At 45.5% G+C, this 25,277-nt stretch overlaps 2 protein-coding genes and 1 pseudogene across 3 annotated transcripts; 1 reads left to right on the forward strand and 2 right to left on the reverse strand.

Moving 5' to 3' along the window:
- Positions 1–288: 288 nt before the first annotated feature.
- On the reverse strand, positions 289–2,978 carry LOC123139117 (uncharacterized). 2 transcript variants are annotated; one of them, XM_044558918.1, is made up of 4 exons: positions 2,261–2,974; positions 2,102–2,158; positions 1,097–2,032; positions 289–1,002 (listed from the first exon to the last, which is right to left on the reverse strand). In XM_044558918.1, the coding sequence occupies exons 1-4, from the start codon at positions 2,285–2,287 to the stop codon at positions 499–501; spliced, it is 1,524 nt and encodes a 507-aa protein (XP_044414853.1). In that variant the 5' UTR covers positions 2,288–2,974; the 3' UTR covers positions 289–498. The 2 variants fall into 2 exon arrangements, with proteins under 2 accessions (XP_044414853.1, XP_044414852.1); XM_044558917.1 differs by having other exon boundaries at positions 1,097–2,158; positions 2,261–2,978.
- Positions 2,979–7,981: 5,003 nt separating this feature from the next.
- LOC123134804 (uncharacterized) lies at positions 7,982–9,543 on the reverse strand. Its single transcript, XM_044553974.1, has 2 exons — positions 8,626–9,543; positions 7,982–8,529 (listed from the first exon to the last, which is right to left on the reverse strand). The coding sequence occupies exons 1-2, from the start codon at positions 9,541–9,543 to the stop codon at positions 8,002–8,004; spliced, it is 1,446 nt and encodes a 481-aa protein (XP_044409909.1). The 3' UTR covers positions 7,982–8,001.
- A 1,929-nt stretch (positions 9,544–11,472) lies between these two features.
- LOC123139585 (uncharacterized) lies at positions 11,473–16,970 on the forward strand (annotated as a pseudogene).
- The last annotated feature ends 8,307 nt before the right edge of the window (positions 16,971–25,277 follow it).

A 25,277-nucleotide genomic window follows, 5' to 3' on the forward strand; every position in this document is an offset into this window, starting at 1 on the left:
TTCGAGTTTGTGAACCTCCGTATCGGAAGACACTGCTACAGAATACATTGTTTGTTGTACCAAACGCTGGGTGCCGGTTCAGAAAAGCATAGTAATCAGAAACCGTGACCATTCTTCCGAAACAAAGGTATACAGTGGTTGTGTGTAAATGCAAATGTCTGCACAATTTTCCTCGGAAAGTATACTGAGTTCACAATTATCTCATAGCACAAACTTGTACTCCCTCCGTCCCAAAATTGAGACACTTATTTTGGGACGGAGGGAGTATGAATTAATGCTTGTTTGCTATAAACTCCACAATAGTCAATAGTTCACAATTATTATTTCCAAAGATGTCAAATCTCAGAATACTTCACAACAAGCTTCAACTGAAAGCAAAGCAAAAGGTACAATAACTACTTCCAGCTACAAACATGATATGACATATGACTTACAAACTCCTTCCAGCTACAAAGATGATAGAACAGATGACTTACAAACTACTCATAATTTTTTCAATCACGACCGGAAATGAACCACAACACCCGAAGCCAAACCCAACTCGTCAGCTGTCTGTTTCCTCTCCCCGGCAGTCCGTGGATATCTTGATGGATCCAAGTCACCACACCGCCTACACCCCTTCCTGTCGGACAGGGATATCTCTGTTATATTAATGGCATGTTCCACGACACACCTGACGTATCGCATAAAATTGTCGTCAGGTTGGAAGCCATAAATGGTGAGCTTAGCCAGATTCTTGTGCTTGAAATCAGGGGCATATGGCTTCCACTTCACGTCTGCCTTCTCGCAGTAACCATATTTCTCCCGAAACTCTTTGTCTTTCACCATTATGCACCAATGATCCCATACTGTGATGCATAGCTCTTTTAAGGAGGGTGCAGCTTCAAGAATAAACATTGTCCAAGCTAAATCACACCCTTCAGGAAGATGGTCCAGATTCACATGCTGTAGTTTGCTGAGCACAGGCCTGAGCAGTTTTGGGCATTCTGGTAGAACCCAGATCTGGAATAGAAAAAAAAACAATTAACAGAATTAGTACGTTACATATAACCGTCATAGAGAATGGACAGATATAATCCAAATGACCAATGAGTACCTTTTCACTTCCAAAATCCAGACGCAGATCGCCTACGGAAGGAACATTAGCAAGGAGTTGACTTAACTTGAGAGACTTGTCCGAACGGGTGGCAGTTTTAATAAGGCTCAGCTTTGAAAGCTGTGGTACAAAACCAAAATACATCGGATCCTCACAAGAGAACCAATTATTATAGGTCAACCGTTGGAGTTTTGGTAGACATATCAGCTCAACTCTCTGAAATTTCCCCTGGTCGATCTCGAGCTCAACAAGTTGAGTGTGTTCTACTTGCAGCACAGAATGGATCCCTGAGTCGCAATGGGTTAAACGCAAATACTCCAAGAGCTTGCAAGTGCTGAGGATGTTGGGAATGTCCAGTTCACCAAACCTCATATTTTCCAGCCACAGGCTCGTAAGGCCAGCAAATGCATGCGGACAAGCACCAACTAAATCATTGAACTGCTTGGCAAAGTTGAGGAAATCAATAGAAGAGCAGAGGTTATAACGCTTCTTCGTTACGATCTCAAACTCAGCTGCACCAAGCTTCTGGGTTGCCATGGCGCGGGCGACAGATCTTCCAATGGCAAGGGAGTCATCAGGCAACAAGACAAATCTGATTTTGAGTTTGCTGATGGTAACCTCCGGGCTCCTTGTGCTCAAGATGTTATCCGTTACATGAGACAAAGCACTGTTGATTCCGAGCACTTCCTTGAGGGTGACAGCGCGAGGTGGTTTAGCCTGGAGACCTGGAATGGAACTAACACTTAGGTAAAAGCGCGAGAGCATGGTGGGGAGCTTCAGCATTTGCCTGGAGAGGATGCAGGCCCTTATAGCGTCGAGTGTGTCCACCCTCTCCAGAATGTTGAGAAGAAGGTCATTGGGCAGCTTGCTAAGCCTGTCATCATTTGCGTTGCTAGCAGCGGCTTCGTTGCGAGTTGCCTTTTGCGTTGCATTTAGCTGGAACAACAGATAATCAGCCTTTTGAGGATGAACCTTATGTTGTGTACAAACACCAGGCACACTTACATTCCGCCTGCGACGACCATTCTTGTTGCCAGCAGCGGCTTCGTTGAGAGCTGATTTCTGCATTGCATTTAGCAGGAAAAAACAACAAATCAGCAACCTAGCCATGACGACGAATCGAAGGGAAGGACAAACATCAGGCACAAAAGAAGCAGCACTTACCCTGGGACGACCGTTTTTGTTCTTCATGGCTGATCTTATTGGATCTGTGACAACGGAGGACGCCTGAGCTGGCCTTATTCGAATCCCCCCTTCCCCTCCTCTGTTTATTTAGACCGCCGCAACAAAGCAGACTAATCGCCGGCGAAGAACAAATTGGGGACGCCAATTTATTAGATCGATAGGCGGCCCCTCCTCCTCCGACTCGGCCGGCTCTCATCCAAAAGGGAGGAGATTATTCAGAGGAGAGGGAGGAGGATCCGGATTACAACTTCTCAACAGACAGACTCGGAATAAAAATCACTCCTTTGTTGCCGCACAATCCGAAATCGACCTCCTCTCTTCCTCGATTACACAAGGAAATCAAATCTTCTCCCGCCCCTGTCTCCCGCGAGATTATTTCCCCCGGAACGCAGCCAGGCATAATTACCCAAGCAGCAGAGGTGGTGGTGGCCGGCGGCGGACGGCAGGGACGGGGTCGGGGGTGTCACAGGGGATGGCGGCGGAGGACACTGGTGGTGGCCGGCGGCAGATGGCAGGTGGGCTAGGGGGTTGTCGCAAGGGATGGTGTCGGGGCAGAGTGGTGGTGGACGGCGGTGGGGATTGGCGGCGCCTGCGGCCGAGAGGATGGATCCGCAGGATCGGCTATGGTTCCAGATGCTCTAGCAGAGCCCCTGAAAGGGCCGAACGCGTATAATTCCGAGGAGTATACGGGTTTGGCCCGTTTTTCTAGACATAATAGATATCGTATCCGTGGCCCGGTCTGTGAATTTTTTATCATGGCCCGCAAAAACTCTCTCCCCACCTATATATGCGGTTTCACCATTTGTAGGGTTATAAGTGGCAAATAAATGACGTCCGTAATCCCGTTTTGTTAGGTTTTTGCTAGCCTGATAGTTCATTTTCTCAGACAAACAAAAAAACTTTTTTAACTATCGTATCATAAGTGGACTTTAAACGGGATTAAATGGGATCAGGTTTACATCCCTAACCACTCGGATACGGGTCAAACCCTATGCGCCTCCACCGCGATTCCCCTCCTCCGCCCAATTTCTCGCCACCGGCGAGCCTGAAAAAGCCATGGATGGCTACGGGAGCTCTGGGGATGACGTGGAGCGCCCCCGCCGCGCCAGATCCGACGCCGCACACAAGCGAGGGCACGCGAAGGTGGCTCAACCACGGGAGCCGGCCGCCGCCGGCGTTCAAACGCCGCGAGCTGGTCGAGTACGAGCGCGAGCTCGCCCACCGCCGCTACGCCTCCTCCGGCTCCTCTGCTGCGGGGAGCTCGTCCGCGAGCGCCTCGAGCTCGCAGCTTACTCCGGTGAAGAGATAGTCGAAGGAGTTCGGGCCGCTCGCCCTCAAGTTCAAGGCCGCCGCGCCGCCGCGTCGAGGAGTGATCGGCCTCGAGGACTACCTCCCCCCCCCCCCCCCCCCGGGGAAGGTGGAGCACCTAGATCGCGTCGTCATGGAGCGGTCGGCGAGGGAGCAGGAGGAGGCCGAAGCGGGCCGTCACCGCGAGCTCAAGTACGAGCAGATGTTCCTCCAAACAGGCGTTGCAGGCGCACGCGTCCAAGGAGGCGGACCTCTGCGTCATGAAGGCGGAGCAAACCAAGTTCTTCATCGACCACGACTCCTCCAATGAGGATTGAGCTCCTCTGCCACGTCGTCGCCGCCGCGAGCTCATCTATTTTGGTAGCTAGGGTCGGACCCGTAGATTCCGAATTACTTGTCGCACGTATGAATGTATCTAGATATATTTTAATTCTAGATACATTCATTTTAGCGACAAATAATTTGAGACGGAGGGAGTAGATCGATAGCCGGCCCCTCCTCCTCCCACTCGGCCGGGTCTCCTCAAAAGGGGGGAGATTATGGCGGCTGCTACCGATCAATCGGCTGATAACAGCCAAAATTAAGCCGCCTCGACCACCGTTTGATCTGCCCAGATCTGACGTCTCCTAGCAGTTTCGGTGACAGAGCGCAGAGCAGTCGGATGTGATGATTGGCATCTTTTCACGACCTTGGGGCGTTTGGGACCACTCAAATAGGTGCTCACACACACACACACTGTACGAAGCTTGCATGTGATTCAAAAGCAACATGCGAGTGTCACGTTGCTGGGCCCCATAGCGTACAAACAACTCCCCGACGAAGTGTTAAAATAAACAATCTTATGCAACGCAATTTCTTTACAAAATTGCAATGAGGTATACACCGCAGAACTCTAGGAAAAAGCATAAAAAATGCAAAGGATGTAGCAAGTATTTACAAAGGTCGTGATAAACGAGTAGTGACTCACACGCAGGAAGAAGTTTGTTATGGTTGGGCCGTCCGGCTTAGTTGCACTGCTAAAGCTAACGTCGACTTGCGTGGAGCTTCGGTGGCGGGGCTTTTCGGTTTTGGCTGCCGACCTCGGCAGCATGTCACGCCCCTCTTGCAACAATAGTAACTGTCCCTTGAGGCAGTGGAGGTCCTCTCTTGCAGCATTTCACACCTTGCTCGCAGCACCGGCAATTAACCGTTGCAGTGTCACATGTCTCAACCACAACAACGATGACCGACCATTGTAGCGTTGTGCGTCTGCAACAATGACTACTAGCCATTGCAACGTCATACGTCCACCGCAATGACAACCGGCCATTGCAGCGTCATGCATATCCGGTCCTTGCAGCGTCATGCGTTTCGATCGCAAACAACGACTACCGGCCATCGCAGCACCACGCGTCTGCAACAGTGACAACCAGCCATTGCAACGTCGTGCACCCAATCGCAATGACAATGGCCGGTCCTTGCAACATTGTGTGTTTCGATCGCAACAACGACGACCGGTCCTTTGAGCACCGCACACCCGCAGCAATGACAACCGACTGTTGCAGCATCGTGCGTCCGATAGTAGCGACAACGACCGGTCCTTGCAGCATCCTACGTTCTGATCGCAACCACGATGACCGGTCCTTGCAACGCCGTGTGTCCCACTCTCAGCAACTACGACCAACCATTGCAGCGTCGCGTGTATTGATCGCATCAACGACGACTGACCATTGCAGTGCCGCGTGTTCATACGCAGCAACTGCGACTGGCTATTGCAGCATCGCACATCCCGATCACGACAAGGACGACAGCATTGCGCGACCCATTCGCAGCAGCGAAGCGTGGCCATTACAAATGCCCACAATAATTATTTTTGCTAGTAGAGGATACACCCACTCTATTTTTAGAAGAATGGTAAGGGCATGTACAATGGAGGCATCACCTTCATGCTGCCCCATGCCTTCATTTAGACTTAAAATATTAAAGCTACCGTTTACATTTTTCCTCACCCAACGGAGGCAACCATCGGTAGACCCCGCATTAGTGGTCCCCATCTCAGTCCTTCTCTCCTGTCTACGTCTCTACCTCCTTCGTTCTTCACCTTTTATCCTACTTTTCTCACAAAGAAGCTACTTTCTCTACAAGAGACCGGTTCTTGTGCAGAGGACTATCCGAACCTGATTTGCAGGCACCGAGCCGAGCTGGACCTGCGGGGCAACACCATGGGGCAGCCCGTTGGCCATGCCCTAACACTCCATCAAGGGAGTAGTAGCAAAGTAAACCCGGGCATGGGCAGCCCGACCCGACGACCCGGCCCGAAAAACCCGGGCCGGGCTTGACGTTCGGGTCGGGCTCGGGCCTAGTTTTGCAGCCCGGAAGATAGTTCGGGCCGGGCTCGGGCTTCATTTTTATGTATTTCGGGCCGGGCTTTCGGGCTTTCGGGCTTTCGGGCCGGGCTTGCACGTGTGTACACTAAAAAACAGCGTTCGAGCCGGACTTTCGGGCTTCGGGCTTGACTTCGGGCCGGGCTCGGGCTTGAAAACAGGGAGTATTTCGGGCTTCGGGCCGGGCTCGGGCTTAGGAAATGAAGGTCGGGCTTTTATAAGCCCGGCCCGAAACCCGGCCCGGCCCGACGTTTGCCCAGGTTTACAGCAAAGTAACTAGTACATGCTAATGCAAACATCACCACGTCATGCATAGCAGCAAAAAGGTACTAGGCGTAGAATTTAAAAATGAGATGTACTAGTACAGGCGTAGTAGTAGTGGGGACCTGCATGCGGCGCTCTCATCACGGAACACGCGCGGGTGGAATCGAACGACGGAGGGGGCGGCTGATGCCATGCAAGAAATCAGTCGGTTGATTTTAATCTTTTCTCAGAAATTATTCAGAGGAGAGGGAGGAGAATCCGGATTACAACTTCTCAACAGACAGACTCCGAATGAAAATCACTCCCTTTGGGCTGCCCTCGCCGTGCAATCCGTCCGATTGCACAAGAAATCAAATCTTCTCCCGCCTTTGTCTACGACAACTTCATCAATCTCAAGATGATATGGGACGGAGGGAGTACTTGTGAAATTTTTTCACAAAAACAAAAATCCCCTTTGACTTCTTCTCATAAAAAACAATTTTTCAGCCAAATAGTATGAATAATGCCCTATAATAACAAATAAATTTTGTTGTGAGTTGCCGCGGTCAATGTCTAAGGACGTGTTTGGTTGAGTTTGTTTCCTCTTTGCATGTGTGTCTAAGATGGGCGCAGCCAATGTCCAAGGACATGTTTGGTTGAGTTTGTTTCCTCTTTGCATGTGTGTTTAAGATGGGCTTGGCTGAGATAAAGCAGACTAAAAATCATCATCTACACATAATTTGGTTGTGTGTATCTAGGTTGGCTCATGAGGGAACCAATATTGACCTGCCATTTGGTTGCTTGCGTTGTAGTGGGTGCACAAACTACACAGTGTTTAGTTGCAAATTATATAAGGTGCTATCATCACTTCTCACTAGTGGTGATCTTAACACACACGATCTGAACACAGTTTCAGTCCTAAGTAAAAAATAATTCACAGTTTATCCTAACCACTAACAAATCTCAGTACAAATATAACACACAAATGGCTCAAAATGAGGAAAGTTTATCCATGTTGAACTAGTTGGAAGTCCATCCTCGCCCTCTTCTTCTTTTGTTGTTGCTTCTTCTCTTCTTCTAATGCTTCTTGACTTCTTTCTGATGATTCTTCCCTTTTGTTATTGTTGTTGCTTTTTTTCCTTCTGATGCTTCTACTAATGCTTCTTCACTTCTTTCTGATGCTTCTTCGGGCGGTGAGCCGGAGTGGCGCCACCAGGCGTTCACACCGCAGCGATGCAGAAGGCGTCCGTTGGACCGCCGGGTTTCTGGGTGAGTCCACGTGGGATCCCTTCGTCAGTCTTATGTGGCGGGCGTGCCCGGGCACCCCATATTTAGGCTGGATATGGAGGGTGCCAGTCAAGCCTGGCGTTTGAGGCCCGTTTAAGGAGCCTGTCTGGGTCGAAAAATCGGGACCGGACAGCGTCCAGGCATATGCGGCGGGTTTGAGGCGCCCGGCTGTAAATGCTCTAATTACATACTCCCTAGTGTACATTTAGATTTTGTCCTAAGTCAACTTTTAACCAATTTTATAGAAAAAAGTAGCAACGTTTATGACACTGAATTAGTATCAGTACATCTGTTTTGAAATCACTTTCGTAATACAACAATTTGATGCCTACTCTTTTCTATATAGTTGGTCAAAATTTTAAAACTTTGACTTGGGGTAAAATGTAGATGTACACTTATTCATTGGGGGGGGGGGGGGGGGGGGGGAGGGGGCAAGTAATTATTGAGTTCGGGAATTTTCAATCCAAGTAAAACATGACAGGAAAGGTGGTTATGGAACAAACTGCCTATACAAATCACTTAGGACCGGAAGTGAATCACAGAACGCGAAGCCAAATCCAACCCCTCAGTTATCTGCTTCATCTCTTCGGCTGTCTGTGGATATCTTGATGGACAAACCTTGACCTTGATCTCAGGATCCAAGTTACCACAGCTCCCGCACACTTTCCTGTCGTACGGAGATATCTCTGTTACATTAACTGTATGATCCACAACACACCTGATGTATCGCATAAAACTGTCATCGGGTTGGAAGCCATAGATGGTGAGCTCAACTAGATTCTTGTGCTTGAAATCAGGTGCGCATGGCTTCCAATTCACGTCTGCCTTTTCGCAGTAACCATTTTTCTTCCGAGCTTCTTCGTCTGTCAGCATTATGCACCAATGCTCCCTTACCGCGACACACAGCTCTTCTAGGGTGGGTGCAGCTTCAAGAATAAACATCGTCCAAGCTAAATCACATCCTTCAGGAAGATTGTCTAGATTCACATGCTGTAGTTTGCCGAGCACAGGCGTGAGCAGTTTCGGGCATTCTAGTAGAACCCAGATCTGTAATAGAAACAAACAATTTCAATTTTTACTATTGTCACATATAACCATCATATAAGAATGGACAGATATGATTCACATTACTAATGAGTGTACCTTTTCACTTTCAAAATCAAGATGCAGATTGCTTATGTTAGGAACATTAGCAAGAAGCTGACTTAACTCCAGAGTCTTCTCCCAACGAACACCAGTTTTAGTGAGGCTCAGCTTTGAAAGCTGTGGTACAAAACCAAAATACAGGGGATCTTCATAAGAGTACCAATTATTATATCTCACTCGTTGGAGTTTCGGTAGACATGTCAGCTCAACTCTTGCAAATTCCCCATAGTCTACCTCAAGCTCAACAAGCTGAGCATGTTCTACTTGCAGCACAGAATCGATCCCTGAGTCGCACTCGGTTAAACGCAAAGACGCCAAGAGTTTGCAAGTGCTGAGAATGTTGGCGATATCCAGTTCAGCAAACCTCATATTGCGCAGCCACAGGCGCCTGAGTCCAGCAAATACATCAGGGAAAGCACCAACGAAATTATTTAACTGATTCGCAAATTGGACAAGATCGGCAGGAGAGCAGTCCGTATAAGCCTTCTCCGTTATGATCTCAAACTCAGCTGCACCAACCTTCTGGGTTGCCATGGCGCGGGCAACAGATCTTCCAATGGTGAGAGAGACATGTGGCATCAAGACGAATTTGATTTTGAGTTTAGTAATGGCGATCTTCGGATTCCTTGTGCACAAGATGCTATCCGTTACACGAGCCACAGCATTGTTGGTTCGGAAAACTTCACCGCGGTTTAAAACACGAGCTTTATCATGGTGACCTGGAACGGAACCAGCACTTAAGAAGAACTGCGAGAGCATGGTGGGGAGATTCAACATTTGCTTGGAGAGGATGCAGGTCCTTATAGCATCAAGTGTGTCCACCCTCTCCAGAATATTGAGCAGAATGTCATTGGGGAGCTTGCTAAGCCTGTCTCCATCGCCAGCAGTTGCTCCCTTGTGAGCTGATTTCTGCATTGCATTTAGTTGGAACAACAAATAATCAGCCATTTGAGGATGAACCATATATAGGTTGTGTACAATCACCAGGCACACTTACATTACGCCTGCAACGGCCATTCTTGTTGCCAGCAGCGGCTTCGTTGCGAGCTGATTTCTGCATTGAATTTAACAGGAAAAAAAATCCAGCAGCCTAGCCAAGGGTATGAATCGAACGGAAGGAAAGACATCAGGCAGAAAAGAAGCAGCACTTACATTGCGTCTGCCACCACCGCCTTTGTTCTTCATGGCTGTTCAGATAAACAAAGCAGCCTACTCGCCGGCGAAAAACAAATCTGGGATGCCCACTTGTTCTATCGATGAGCGGCCCCTCGTACTCCTCTATTTACTGAGGCCGGCTCTCCTCCAAGAGGGAGGAGAAGGAGAGGGAGGAGGATCCGGATTACAACTTCTCAACGGACAGATTCCAAGAAAAAAGGGTCACGCTAACTACCACACGTGTGGCAAGAAGGGAGACGCACCACAAGTCTCTAATATAAATAGATTGCCACGTCATCGCATGCATGCATGCAGGAATCTTTTTGGATTTTCAGTTTTTAAAATGTTTTATCTCTTAAATGAAAAATCCGATTGAAAATCCGTTTTCATCATTAAATCCCTCGCGATGAGATCTTCGAAACTAGATCCCATGTTGATATGTTTTGATGAAATTTTTTTTGGATTAAAAGTTGCCATGTCTATTGCATATGAATTGCCATGATGTTTACAGTGAAGTTGTCATGATATATTTCAGCTATTTTCTTCTACATTTAAAAGTAAATTTTGACATTTATAAAACGGGGAATTAAGAAACTAAACTTGCCATGAACCATAAACTAAAATTGCCATGATACATGCACGTAAAATTGCCATGGTTCATACAAAAAATAATTTTCATGGTCAAAGTACTGGAGTTGCCATCATCAAAATACTAAAATTGCCATGATCTACAAACTAAAATTGCCATGATCTACAAACTAAAATTGCCACATGGCAACTTTAGTTTAAGCCCTATGGCAACTGCAGTGTAAACATCGTGGCAACTTCTGGCAAAAAAAATAATTCGTCGAAACATATCAACATGGGGTCTAGTTTTGAAGATCTCGTCGAGATGGATTTAATGGTGAAAACGGATTTTTAGTTCGCTTTTTTATTTAGGAGATACAACATTTTTAAGCCGAAAACCAAAAAAAATCTGCTGATGTCATCTATTCATACGTGGCAAAATGAGTGGTGATGGAGGCGTGTGGGCGATGTGCAAATGCCCACACGTGTGGGCGTTAACATTTCCGAAAAAAACACTCCTTTTGCTTTGTGGCTGCCCTCGCCGCCCAATCCGAAATCGAGCTACTCTCTTCCTCGATTGCACAAGAAAATCTCCTCTTCTACCGCCTCCCTCTCCCGCGAGATTATTTCATCCAAAACGCAGCTAGGCATAACAACCCAGGCAGCAAGTGGTGTTGGCCGGCGGCGGAGGAGAGTGGTGATGGTCGGCGGAAGACGACAGGTGGGGTAGGGGATGGATCTACAGGATCGGCTATGGTTCCCCTTATGCTAGCAAAGATTTTTGGACGCATCTAGTGGGCGGCCGGCTGCCCACTAGCATGATCGAGCGGCCAGCCTAAAAAGGTAAGCCCTGTCCCCCCGCGGTACAGAAAAGGAAGGGGACAGGCTGCCACCAAAACCCGATCGAGCGGCCCGCAGGGACAGGCTGCCACCAAACCCTATCGAGCGTCCCGCACCCCACGCTTCCAGCGCCTTCTACGCCTACTCGCCCCCACGCCCCAGCATACGTACGCAGCGTCCCCACGCCCACGTACCTACCCAGCGCCTTCCACGCCCCACAGTCCCTTCTTCTTCTCCACGAAAGGGATCCAAGGCCTTCCTTCCTCCTCCTACACAGCCGCCATGGGAGCCCCAAAGTAGAAGGAGGAGCTGCTTCAAAAAAGAAGATCTAAGGGCAGGATGGTCAGAGCCCATATCAGGCACTAACATCAAGTAGGTAAGCCCCCTCTGCTCCTCTTCACTTCCCTCTTCTACTACATACATGTATGCATATGTAAACCCCCTTCTCCATGGATCTAGGACAAAATCCATGGAGAAGCTGCTTCAAAAAAAGGTGAATCTGGCACATCACACCAGCCTACTTGATGTTACTGCTGGATGTGTTAAACAAGCCAAAAACTACTTGATGCATGACAAACAAGTTTCTCCCACCTGGATGTGTTAAATAAGCTGCTTCAAAAGTGTTTTCCCTGCCCCTTTTATGTGTTCAACAAGTCAACTAAGACATATTTTCTGGCCAATTAATACGTGATTCTAGTCAAGTAAACATGCATGCTTGCCAACTGGATATATGCATCCTGGCCAACTGAAACGTCTATTCTAGCCAGCTGAAAACATTGACTGTGCAACGGAACATGCATGCTGGCCAACTAATATATGCATCCTGGCTAACTGAAACTTCTATTATAACCAGCTAAACACATTGACTGTACAACAGAACATGCATCCAGGGCATGCTGATATATGCATCCTGGTCAACTGAAATGTCTATTCTAGCCAGCTAAATACATTGGCTGTGCAACAGAACATGCATCCTGGCCAAAATGATATATGGATCCATGAAAATTGAAACATCTATTTTAGCCAATTGAACACATTGGTTGTGCAACTGAACATGCACGCTGGCCAACTGATATATGCATCCTAGGAAAATTGAAACATCTATTCTATCCAACTGAAAACATGGACTGTGCAACTAAACATGCATGCTGGCAACTGATGTATGCATCCTCGGAAATTGAAACATCTATTCTAGCAAAAACTGAACACATTGACTGCCAACTCAAAGTTCTATTCTAGCCAAAAGCAAAAAACTGCAGTACGGTAACTTCTGTAGCAATTTGTGCGACAGATAAATAAACAAGGTTATTAAAGGCATAAAACCACATTAAAGTAGTCACACATATATTGCTTGTCCCACACATATATTCTGGTAGCACACCTATTGCAAAGCTATAGTGTAAAAATATGTTCAAATATACTGGAAGTAGAAACAGAAACGGCGACGAAAAACACATATTTATAGTCTGTCATCAATTTCTTCTTTCTTCTTTCACCTGGATTTTGCATCTGAAAAAAGTAGCATCAAATTGTGTCCCAATTATGTGCATGGTGATAAGAATAAGCTCCTTGCCAATGGAAACCCTGCGGATCATTGCAACAAAAGCTGAGGAAAAAGTCAGAAAACTCTGTGGTAAAAAGAAGTCAAGTTCTTGCCAACTATTTACTGCAAACTGTGCAACTAACATAACAACTCTGTGCAAAAACAAAAAAATGCATGCATGTTATAAAAAAGGTTCTGCTACAGACATGTTGCTTTTGGAACTAAGATTGACATAAAATGGTGTGCAACTGCCTATTTACTATGTTTTTAGGTTGTTTGAAACACTCTTTTCTATGATTAACAACTGATTACATTACTTTGTTCTTTTTTATATGTGCAGTGAGTGTGTGGCAGCATCAAAAAAGAAGGAAAAAATGCTTGATCTCAATGAGTTGCCTCCTGATCTCAATGAGCTTCCTCATGATACGGATCAGCAGCAAGCCAGCATACCATAAGGAAGCTGGACAGAAAATGTTCGGTCTGTTTACTACACGCTGGCAAGTCATGGTGGAAACCCTATGGGCCATGACAATGTGGCAGGCTAGCCATCAACCCGTGGTGCCCCTGTAGTGGTGTCTTTGCAGTCAGAGAGCCATACTCTAGATGACACAGGAACCGAGGCAAATGTTCCTGGTCCAACCAGGACTGAGCTAGGAGCTGGGGCTGTTGACGGAGCTGTGCAAGAAGAAGAAGGAGAGGATGAGGCTGGTTCTCAACCTATGGAACCCTATGTTGGCATGAGGTTTGACAGCCTTCAAATTTCTAAGGATCACTACAACAGCTATGCACTACGGATGGGTTTCTCTATCAAGATGAACACATCTAGACGGGCACCCCGCACCAATGAATTGATAAAACAACAGTTTTGCTGCAACAAGTTCAAGAAGCCCAAAGCTGATAATGGAGGAGCTGAGGCTCCTCCTGTCCTGCACCCTATTCCAGATCCAAAATTTGTTGACAGTGATGAGGAGATGGAAGAAGAACCTCCAATATTTGCTGAAGAGGAGGCTGGTACTAGTAAGAAGAAGAAGAAGCGCAAACGTGAGACAATAAAGCAGACTCAGTGCAAAGCGAAAATGTTGGTGAAGCTGATAGATGGGCGATGGGAGGTGACGCACTTTGTTCGTGACCACAATCATCCGCTCGTGAACAAACCTTCATTGTCCAAATACTTGAGATCCCACCAAGGCATCTCACCTGATGAAAAGGAGTTTCTGCGCATCTTTTATAATTGCAACTTGACTATAGGTGTGGTGTTTTTCTATATCCCTTAAAGAATTAAGTTTTCCTGTAGGCAGTCCAGTGTGCAACTGTTATGGTACTACTGTGCAACTGAAATAACTTAACTGTGTAACTGGTGTCTAGCTGGTGTTTATTGTGCAACTAGATTGTCTTTACTATGCACCTAGACAGTGTCCTGTATGCAAAAAGTGCAAAAGTGTTTTTAAAATGATGCAGCTAGGTATCCATTTCCTGCGATTATCTTCTGTGCCAACAAATGTCCTATTACCGAGCAGCTGGATGTGCGCATTCGTGCAACTAAATAAACGATACACTGTTTGTTTTTGTATTATGCAGGACGTATGATGCATGTAATGGCAGAGTTCTATGGATCTGAGATGATGGTGCCATTCGGACCAAAGGCAATAACTAATCTTTGTACAAGTTTTCGTAGAGATGACACAAAGAAGGGTGATCTGATTGAGACAATTGCGCACTTCAAGGATATACAAAAAACCGATCGAGACTTCTTCTATAAGGTGAAATATGATGAAGAGGACAGAGTTGTCAACATATTTTGGGTGGATGGCTTAGCTCGAAAATCTTATGCAGAGGCGTACCATGATTGCATATCGTTTGACACCACCTACATGACCAACATGTACAATATGCCGTTCGCGCGCTTCATAGGAATAGACTGACATGGCCAATCTTTTATGCTGGGTTGCGCATTTGTGAGGCAGGAGTTGGCATCGAGTTTTGATTGGGTCTTTGGAGCATTCCTAGAGGCTATGGATTGCAAACCTCCTGACAACTTCATCACCGATCAGGATGGTGCAATGAGGCCGTCAATACAAAGCATCTTTCCAACCACCGTGCACCGCTGTTGTAGATGGCACATCATGAAAAAGGCTCAGGAAAAAGTTGGCTGGCTGCTGTGCCGGAATCTAGGACTCTCTGATGATTTCAACAAGTGTGTTGACTTCAGCTTCACTATAGACGAGTTTGAGCAGAATTGGGCTGGGTTAATGGTGAAGTACGAGGCTATGACACACACGCACTTTGAGAAGTTGTATGAATACAGGTCAACTTGGGTGCCGTGCTACTTCAAGCACAGGTTCTTCCTGTTCCTACAGTCTACACAGCGTAGTGAGGGGTTTAACACCGTCCTGAAAAGATATGTGAACCCACACAACTCAATGCTGAACTTCGTCAAGCAATACGAAAAAATACAGAACCACATCCTTGCCAAGGAAGGCTGCAACGATTACAGGACAGAACACCTTGAGATTGAGTTGTGGTCCAACTTCCCAATAGAGAAGCAAGCTTACAAAACCTATACTAGGGACCTTTACCGTAAGTTCAGAGAAGAGTTTGAGCTGATTGGACGTTATAATGCATTCCAAGTTGGTGCTGATATATTTGAGCTCAGGCCGAACCAGGAATTTGTTGCCAAATATGGTTCTCGAAACTACTTGGTGCAGGCAAGGGTGGAGGAGGGTTCCTATTTGTGTGAGTGCTGTAAAATGGACAAGGACGGCATCCTCTGTTGCCACATCCTCAAGGTGTTCACCCATATTGGAGTTGATGTCATACCGGAAAGGTACCTGCTAAGACGGTGGACACCTACTGCTGTACCTAGTGCGCCAGGGACTGGTTATGAGCAACCGGATGAAATGCCTCCTCAGTCAAAGAAGCAGATAAGGGAGAGGAACATGATATACGATTTTCGGAAACTAGCAAAGTTTGCGAGTGGTTCTGATCCAGCACAAGCTATTGTATACAAGCATATGCGCGCAGCACGTACCGAGATCGGCCACCTGAACAAGTCCAAGAAAAAGAAAAAACCGACTACTGCCACGGGGCCATCAGATGATGGCAACCCTCGAGGACCTCCTCCACCTCCAGGTAGCAATCAGGGGGCTCATTATCCAGGTAATTACCTGCCCCAACTCCTGATCTAACTAGCTGTGTAACTTCAGTTGCACACATCATTGTGCCCAGTTGCACATATCATGGTGGCCAGTTGCACAGAAACAAGCTGCCTAGTTGCGCATGCTGTGTTAGTTCAAGCATCGAGATAACACAACTAACTTGTTTTTCCTGTTTTGGATATAGATGATGTCAACCCTCAAGGACATCCTCCACCTCCTAGCCTCATAGGCAGCACTCAGGGGCCTCGTCATCCAGTTAATTACCCGTCCCAACTACCCATCAAACTAGGTCTGTGACTCCAGTTGCACACATCATGGGGCTCAGTTGCACAGAAAAACAGGCTACCTACTTGCGCACGCTGTGTTAATTCGAGCATCAAAGATAACACAACTAACTTGTTTGTCCTGTTCTGGCTATAGGTGATGCCAACCCTCAAAGACCTCCTCCCCCGTCTGGCCCAACTAGCAGTGACATGCATGCTACTCCCAATGGACCTACATGCAGGACTCAGGGGGCTCATCGCCCAGGTAAAAATACCTTCCCCAACTCCCAACAAAATTAGGGTGTGTGACTTCAGTTGCACATATCATCCTGCCCAGTTGCACAGAACATGCTGCCTAGTTGCGTGCGCTGTGTTAGTTTGAGGATCAAGCTAAAAATCTAACTTGTTAGTCCTGTTCTGCCCATAAGCGATTACAATTCAAGTACCATGACGGGCTGTGCTACTACAGGTGTTTTTTTAACTTAACTTGCACAGAGCAACTAGTTAGTTGGACAACATGGGTTGTGTGGTTGCAGAGAACATCAATGCTGGTTGCACAACAAAAAAAGTACTAAATTTTTTATATGATTATCACATAGGTGATCGTGATGGTCCTACTGCCCCATTGGAGGTTGCATCCCCTGCACAAGTTTCTGATGATTTTGTGCCTAGGGACCTCCAAGGTCTACTACAAAGGGTAGGGCAAAAAGTCGACGGTACAAATCGGCGCTGGAGCTACACCCAAATAAGAAAAACAAATGCAGCCAGTGCCAATCTACAGACCACACTGCTGGTGTGTGTCCACTCAGGCTACTGTGATTCTATTTCATCATTTGTAACTTTGAGACAAAAAAGAAAAAAATGATGTTTTTTTAGCAATATTGGGACCAAGTGGACACATTCAGCAGCTATGATTTCTCTTTATCTAATTTATGCTCCTTGAATTAGTTCATGCACTGTGTAAAAAAGGTTTCTATTTGTGCCTTTGTTGGCAACTGGTTAAATATTTAGTTGTTGAACAATTGTATGTCCAGTGCTCCTAATGTATCAAAAAAAGTGAAGATATTGACTTGCAAACGGAATTGCTACTAGTGTGCAACTACAAAATCTGCTAAAAAATTATGCAAACCACCAACTACCTCCATGGAGCAGAGAAAGAAAAAGAGTACTGACCTAGTCCTTGTCGTATCTCAGCAACTTCCTCCATGGGGCGGTGTTATGCACGCTGGTGACCCAGTCATATGCCAGCTTCTTCCTGATGTTGAGTACTTCCTTGGGGTCATAGTTGGGCAGTTGGCTACTGTTCCACTCGGTGGCATTAAGCAGTCAAACAGCCCACACTCATTACTGCGATGGTCAAGAAAAAAGAAAAAATGTAACATAAAATTAAAACCAAATAAAGATAATGCACTTTGTGCAACTACTTATGTGCCACTATGCAACTGCTTATGTGCCACTGTGCAACTGCTTATGTGCCACTCTGCAACTGACTAGATAATCCATTAGAAATTCATAAAAATGATAAACAGATTGCAGACTAGTACTGTGTCTTAAAAAACTAAAGATTGCACATGTAGAAAAATTTAAAAACTACAAAATGATGGTAAGAAATTGAGAAGAGAGCCATACTTATTATATTACTTGTCGAGCTGCTTCGGTACGTCAATGTCAATAATCTGGAAGTGCTCAATGCTGAACTTTGGGTAATGCTTCCTCCATAGCTGGCGTACTGCCCCCGCGATGGTAGAGGCGGTGGTCATCAGCTCAATGTCATCTAGCGTCCTGCTTGAATCAAGAACTTCGAAGCGTCCGTCCCTCAAGTTGACATTGAAGACCCAATAATGCCTCCCTCCCTCCCTCCTTATCAGTTACATCAGCGCACTCGAGCACTAGAAGCATGACCTGCAAGCGTGAACGATTTCAGACACATATACAAGCTGTAGCTAAGAAAAAACAGTAAAAGACTTGGTCAAGTTAAAAACAGGTTTCCAACAAGTATGTGCCAACTAAACATATGTGCCATGTGCAACTGAACATGCTGTGGGTGTCAAAAAAAAGATATGGATCATGTGGGCACAACACTCACCAAGTCCTTCTTGTCGAGACGGTTCTTGTAATCAAACTTCTTGTTTATCTCATTCACGTTGTGGATACCTTGCTGTAAATTCATCTGCAGAGATTACAAAAGCATGGCTCAATTGGTCAACAAAAAAGTGCTACAGATCAAAGATGAGCGTGGAGAAGGTTTTGGAAAAACTTACCGAAAACCTCAGTGGCATAACAACCTTCTTTGACCCTTCTGGTAAGTTCTCCATGATGTGTAAGATTCCAGTCTCAATAACAATTTTTGATAGCCATTGAACCGGCTTCATCGAATCAACTAATTCCTTTAAAGAAATGAAGAAATTACCATACCTGATTATCTCAGGGCTGAATTTTTTTTGAAAGCAATAAAAAGACAAGTTAGCTCGAAGGGTCACATCAGCAAAAAAAATGTGCATGAAATTGAAAAACAAAACAGTGTGCAACTAAAAGCCCTGTTCTGTTCAACATGCTATGCTTTCTGTGCAGCTAAGTGGCTGGTCCTGTGCAACTGAAAAATATATGTATGTAGGCTATGGGGAGTTAGTTTACCTGGTAGCTTCATCATTTGCTCCTTCGTGATGCCTGACCACAGGATACAAGAGGGCAGCCTAAAGCTTGTTCACTGCCTCATTGGAGCTGAATGACTTCTTCTTCTTGTAGTCAATGAATGGAGACCTTTGAGATGCTGCGGGCCTTATTACCCTCCTCTGTCTTCGTGCAATAGGTGGTCCCGAAGAACTGCTTGTGCCAGCTTCTGGTTTTGCACATATCGGGGTGTGGCAATTCTCTGGTGATCTGACAGCATCAGCACCAGCGCATCCTTCATTCACAGCTGCTGGGTCCAACTCACACTCATCAATACTAATCACACCGTCTTCCACTGTTTCTGCTGCTGGAGCAGGTGCTGGAGCATGACCATCTATGACGAGGCCAAAAGATGGTGCATCGCAGAACCCGTCACCATGATAAGAGTTTGATATTCGTATGGGTTCAAGGACCAGGGCATCTCCTTGCGGCACAAACACGGGTGCATCGTTCACTGACTTGGTTCACGATAGTGTTGTAGTTGGCGGCCTTGGAGGCTTGCACCTAATTATAATGTTGAACACCTCCTCTTGTGTTAGTGCTTGCTGAAAGTCAGCTCTTGGTGATGTAGGCTTGCTTGGCTCCTGTGTGCTGGCTCTTGGGGACGACAATTTGGTAGTAGGATCACCTCCTTTTGTGTTTTGCATTGAAGCATCTCTATGAGTAGGCACCTTGGGGATTGCAGTTGTAGTGGTGCCTTCCTGAGCAGCTGTGGTGGTTTTGACTATGACCATGCTGCTAGCTGACACATCAGTTGGCACATTGGTATCTGTAGTTGGCATCTTTCCAGTCTGAGTTGGCAGCAACCTAGCAGAACTTGGCACCCCTGCATCAATGGCCCTGGGTCGCAGTTCTCTCTCGTCTCTGAACCCCAAACCTTTTGTGGCATGTTCCCCCTTTGTGCCCCTAGCAAACTTGACAATCCTTTGCTGCTTAGGTGGTTTTGGTGGGACTATTGAAAGGGGAGTCTTCCCCTTGATCTGTTGAACTCTTTGTATAGTGGTTGGCTCTCTGCTCACTACAGTTGGCGTATCAGTTTGAAGCACAGCTTCCTTGACCATATTTACTTCAGCATCTGCACTCACCATCTTCTCCTTGGTTTGAGGCAACTGCAGATTCTTCTTCATTGAAACTGCTTTACGCTTCTGGACCACGTGAGAGTTTGCCATGGATGCTGCCTTACTCTTGCCGGAGCTTAGGTCTGGAAGCTGCTTCAAATATTCCTTGGATTTTTCCTTTGAATGAACCCAGTCAAGACCCTTTCCTGCTTCCTCCATGTCAACTTGATTCTTTTCAGCAACACTTGATAAGAACATGCTATTGTCTATGGCAAAGTTGATCTTCTCACACATATCTTGGTCGCTAAAATCTGGCACAGGAAAGGTGGTTGCCAAAGCTGGCTTCAAGTTGCAGAGCTTGAACATATCAATGCTGCCCTGAGACTCTGCTTCATCATTTTTCTTTGACTTCGAAAAATCCTTGTCTTTCCAGCAAGTTCTGCTACTTAATGAATTGCTGCTACTGGCAGGAGTGGCAGAAGTGCTAGTCCCCCTGGATGTGTTGCCGCCTGTACCACCAGAACCAGGGGCATTGCCATCATCATCATCATCGCTGTTGTCACTGTCTCCATTGGATCCCCCAACATCATCACCATAACCGTCCTCGTCTTCTTCATCGTCGTCTTTTTCCCTCTCACTGCCATCAACTGTTGCGCCTTTGTCTTCTCCCCTCTCACTGCCATCAACTGTTGCACCTTTGTCCCCGTCCCCCTCTTCGGCCTCACCTTCTTCTTCCCCCTCCTCTGCCTCACTATCTTCTTCCTCCTCCTCCTCCTCTCCTTTGTCCTCTTCTTGTTTGTCCTCCTCCTCCTCCTCCTCCTCCTCTTCCTCCTCCTCCTCCTCTGCATCTTCTTCATTGTCATCCTCATCCTTGTCCTCCTCTGATTCATCCGCGTCTATGTCCCTATCATCATCAACATCTATCGCTGCTTCCATTTCCTCATCTTCTTCTGACTCATCCTCAACAAACTCGTCTTCTTCTTGTATAGTTGACCCCCATCTCTTTCTTTTTGGAGCACGGCATGACGCCCCGGTTTGCATTGATGGCTGCTATACGTAAGGATCAATATCTGGTTCCTCGTCATCGATCTTGGCAACTGCTTCAATGAAGGTGCCAACATGTTCAGTTACAGCCTTGCACAGGTCATTGACCACTTTCGCAATCTTTGCCTTTTTCTGCATCAACAAAAAAAAGATTCAGTACTGATTCAGTTAGAAAAAAATTAAAAAGTAAAATGTCTGTAACTGACCATGATGTGATAAGCAAAAACCGACTAATACACACTTTTTGGCCAACTAAAAACATGATTCTAGCCAACTACAGATGCACTGTGGCACAAACTAAAAACATGCATTCTGCCAAGTTAATATCAATGGTTGTAAACGAACACTTTGACTGTCCAAAAGAACATGTGCAACTACAGATGCTTATATGTGCAACTGAACATACATCACAGCCAACTGAATCCTGTATTCTCGCAACTACAAAAGTTATACATGTCCAACTGAACATACATCCCAGCCAAAAGAAAATGTTGGTAAGTGGTACAAATTTCTGTATGCAAAACACTAACCTGCGGATTGTAGGTTATTGGTAACTTGGATGCCATGAATGCTTCAGCTTGCAAAATTCCACCAAACAGTGGTGTCTGCTCCGTGCCTCTATACTCCTCTTTAAGCTGGTGTAAAAAAAGAGAAAAAGAAAAGAACAAGGTTATCATAATAGATTTGTGTGTCGAACGAAACCAAACATTATAAACTGTGCAACTACAACAAGATACTGGGGTAGACAATTCGACTATACATATATGCAACTGAACATAGACACAAAAATTGTGCAACCCACATGGCACCTAGAAAAATTTCTACCAACTGATGCCACACATCTGTGCAACAAGATTAGTAAGACTGTGCAACTTAAAAAAGATGGTGTGCCAATTTAAAATGAACATGTGTGCAGATGCCAAACTTAAAGCTACAAGTTGTGCAACTACATGCATTGTTGTGCCAACTGATGGCAGTTTTTGTGCAATTTCCAAAAAAAGTGACCAGACATCAAAAGAACATAAAAAGAAGAAACTGTTGGAAAAAAACAAAGAGAACTCACTTGTAATTTGCCGAACACACCAGGAGAGATGGTATCCTTCTTGATCACCTTGGCAATTAGAGTACTATCCCATGCATTCGATCGTATCACGCAGTTGCTTACTGGGATGTCATGGACAAACGCATCAAGGTATAGTATCTTCACCAGACCCAACAAAAAGAAAAGACAAGTTCAGTTATTATTATGAGTATTTCAGCAAACTATAACTGCACAAAAAGAACAAGAACAGATGGAACTGCAGCCGACAGTTTGCTTACCCTGGTCCATGTTCCGGAAAGCTTCGTTAATGTGTTCTGCTACAAAAAGGCAGATGTTTGTGTTCTTGAGGTTTTCATGATCTAGCATGAGTCCGTAGCACTTTGGGCTGAGCTTCAAGGCCGTGGTTGGTGCTAAGAAAGTGCTGAAGGCAACCGCAAGCCAGGCCATAAAGAATGTGTCATCTGTTCTTCCCCCCATATCCGTAATCATCATGGTCCATGTACTGATCTGGGGATGAGAAGTTCCAGTTATGTTGAACGTCTCTCTGAATCTCCTAGTTGTATCCTTGTCAACTTTGTAACAGACTTTTAGACCCCTGTTAGGAAGATCAAATACCCTTTGAACACTGTCAGCATCGACACGGATCCTTCCCCTTCCTGGGAAAACCATTTCAGACGTCTGTGGCTGGTAGGACTACACCAGGAACTTAGAGAGGTCCGCTGGAAGTGTGTCTGACAAATTCAATAGCCCCCCGAACAACCTCGAAACTAGCTCTGACTTCTGTGGTGGGCTTAGAGAGGCGTTGAAATTTGCAAACCGCGCTGGTGATGCCCTTATCCTGCACGCTTGTGATGGTCGCTCCACATCTTCCCCTGCAGCCACCTCAACTCCTTCACCGCTAGCCTATTGATGAGAATATAAAAACATTAAGGAAACATTAAAAACAAGAGAAAAATAAGAATGAAAAAAAATCTTACAATCATCATTTTGATCAATATTGGAAAAAGCTATATATTACTAAAATGGATCATGCCAACTAATATGATATATTTGTGCAACTAATAAAGATCATAAGGACAACTGAAAAACTGCCAGTGTGCAACCTTCAAAAAAAACTAAGAAAATATACGATACCTGGCAACTACAAAAAGTTCTAACGGATGTGCAACAATAAGAAATGATATTGCAACAACATAACAGCAACTAAAAAAAGGTTTGCAAGGAACTGTTAAATAGCTCATAAACACACACAAAAACACATACCTCAGCAACTGTTGCGGAAGATGCGACAACTCCTCCAGCAACTGCTACCTGCGCAAAAAAATGGCCAGTGATGTCAACTATAAACAAGCCAACTTGTCAACTACAAGATGCCAACTAATGTCAACTGTATTTAGATCAAGATGACTAGAGATGTCAACTACAAGGTTGTTATTGACAAACTAAAAACAAAAATGTTGGTGAGAACTGCTACATAATTTACTTACCCTAGAAGATGACTCAACTCCCTTTCCAACTGCTCCACGTCTAGGCCGCTTTACAACACGGAACTGCTCAGCATCCTAAGAAAAATAAAAAACATGAGCATGGGAAAAACTAAAAAAATGTTATATGACCCAAACAAAACCGAAAAATGGGCTTGTGTCATCAGCATGCCACTTAACTCAACATCCTCTCCCTGCTCAACACTACGCGCAGGTCGTGGTTGGCGATTAGCAGGACGCTTCGACCTCCGGCGAAGCGACTGACTTCCAGAATGCTGATTAAGCAACCCAAAAAGAAAACATGAAAAAAGGACATTAGCATACGCGCATAAGTTTAAAACAACTCAAAAACACAGAAAAAGTGAAAAAAATACATCTTCTTCATTGCCATCCGCATCTCCTCCTATCATAACCATTTTTGCCCTGCGGGAGGAAATACAACAAAAGAAAACATAGTTAGAAGATGCTGAAACAAACTAGGGAAATCATAGAAGGTTGCTTTGATCTGCAGACATCTACACATAAGCAGGTCACACAAAATGCAAAAAACCAAAAAAACATGTGGACAACCAACTACTACAATGATGCAGCCAACTGGGCAGTAAACCTTATGCAAACTGGACAGCATATAAGCCAACTAACTATTTTCTGCCTAGGTATTACTTGCCAACTATGACAAGTAATAACTAGGCAGAAAATAGTTAACTAAAGGCAACAAGCTCAGTAAAGATAACTTGTGCAAACTGGAACAAGCAAAAAAAAGCAAAGCAAAAAATCCAGCAAAACAATTGGGCATACTATATTGAAAAATTAGCAACCATTCAGTGCTAATTTGTGAAAAATAAGCGTCCCTAGTTGCACATGAGGGGGAACACATGAAAACAACCACATCCACAAAAAAAGACTTGCACATTGAGAAAAAATAAATTGGAAAATTGGCAAGCATTGGTACTAATTTGGACAATCAAGGGGCCCCTAGTAGGAGAAAGCACATGAACCACCACAGCCACCACAATGCTGGTGGATAGGGTAGACTATATTGGAAAACTGGCAAGCATTGGTGCTAAATTGCACAAACAAGAGTCCCTAGTTGCACACAGCAGAGGGGAAAACAGTAAAGCCAACTAAGTAGAGCAACTATCACAAAGTGTATAACATATGAACAGCCAACTAGTAAAAATGATGCAGCCAACTGAACAGGCAACTTGAGCAACTGAACACCGTATAGACAACCAACTAGTACAAACAGTGAGCCAACTGACCAAAACAACTGCTGCAACTGCAGAGCATATGGACAACCAGGTACTATATGGACGCAGCCAACTGAGCAGAATTTTGTGCAACTAACCACTTAAATTACTGAATCATGAACTTGCAGGATCAGGGAAAATCAGCCAATGCATTGCACACTACATTGCGCGCATCTAATACAACTTGCAGAATGACTAAGAATCATGAACAGATCTCAAACCTCTGCAAAATTGAACGGAACATGAACTAAACAGCCAAATCGACCTAAAATCGCAACGGGCACCGTGGACATGCATCCCTTCTACCTAACGACTACCGAGTACCCTGGCCAACTACACGTTGACCCTGGCCAGCCACCCCGTGCCGTCAAGGGAGTACTAATTTGCACAAGTGATGATATATATTTGCACACAGCAGAATAAAAAACCACGTGGACCACCACATGGACCACAAGGCTGGCAGATTGGGTCCACTATATTGCAAAAAATGGCAAGCCTTGGTGCTAAATTGCAAACAAGGGTTCCTAGTTGCACACAGCAGCGGGAAAACACACGAACCACCAGATCAATCACAAAGG

This window comes from Triticum aestivum, chromosome 6B, assembly GCF_018294505.1.
Source record: "Triticum aestivum cultivar Chinese Spring chromosome 6B, IWGSC CS RefSeq v2.1, whole genome shotgun sequence".
NCBI lineage: Eukaryota > Viridiplantae > Streptophyta > Magnoliopsida > Poales > Poaceae > Triticum > Triticum aestivum.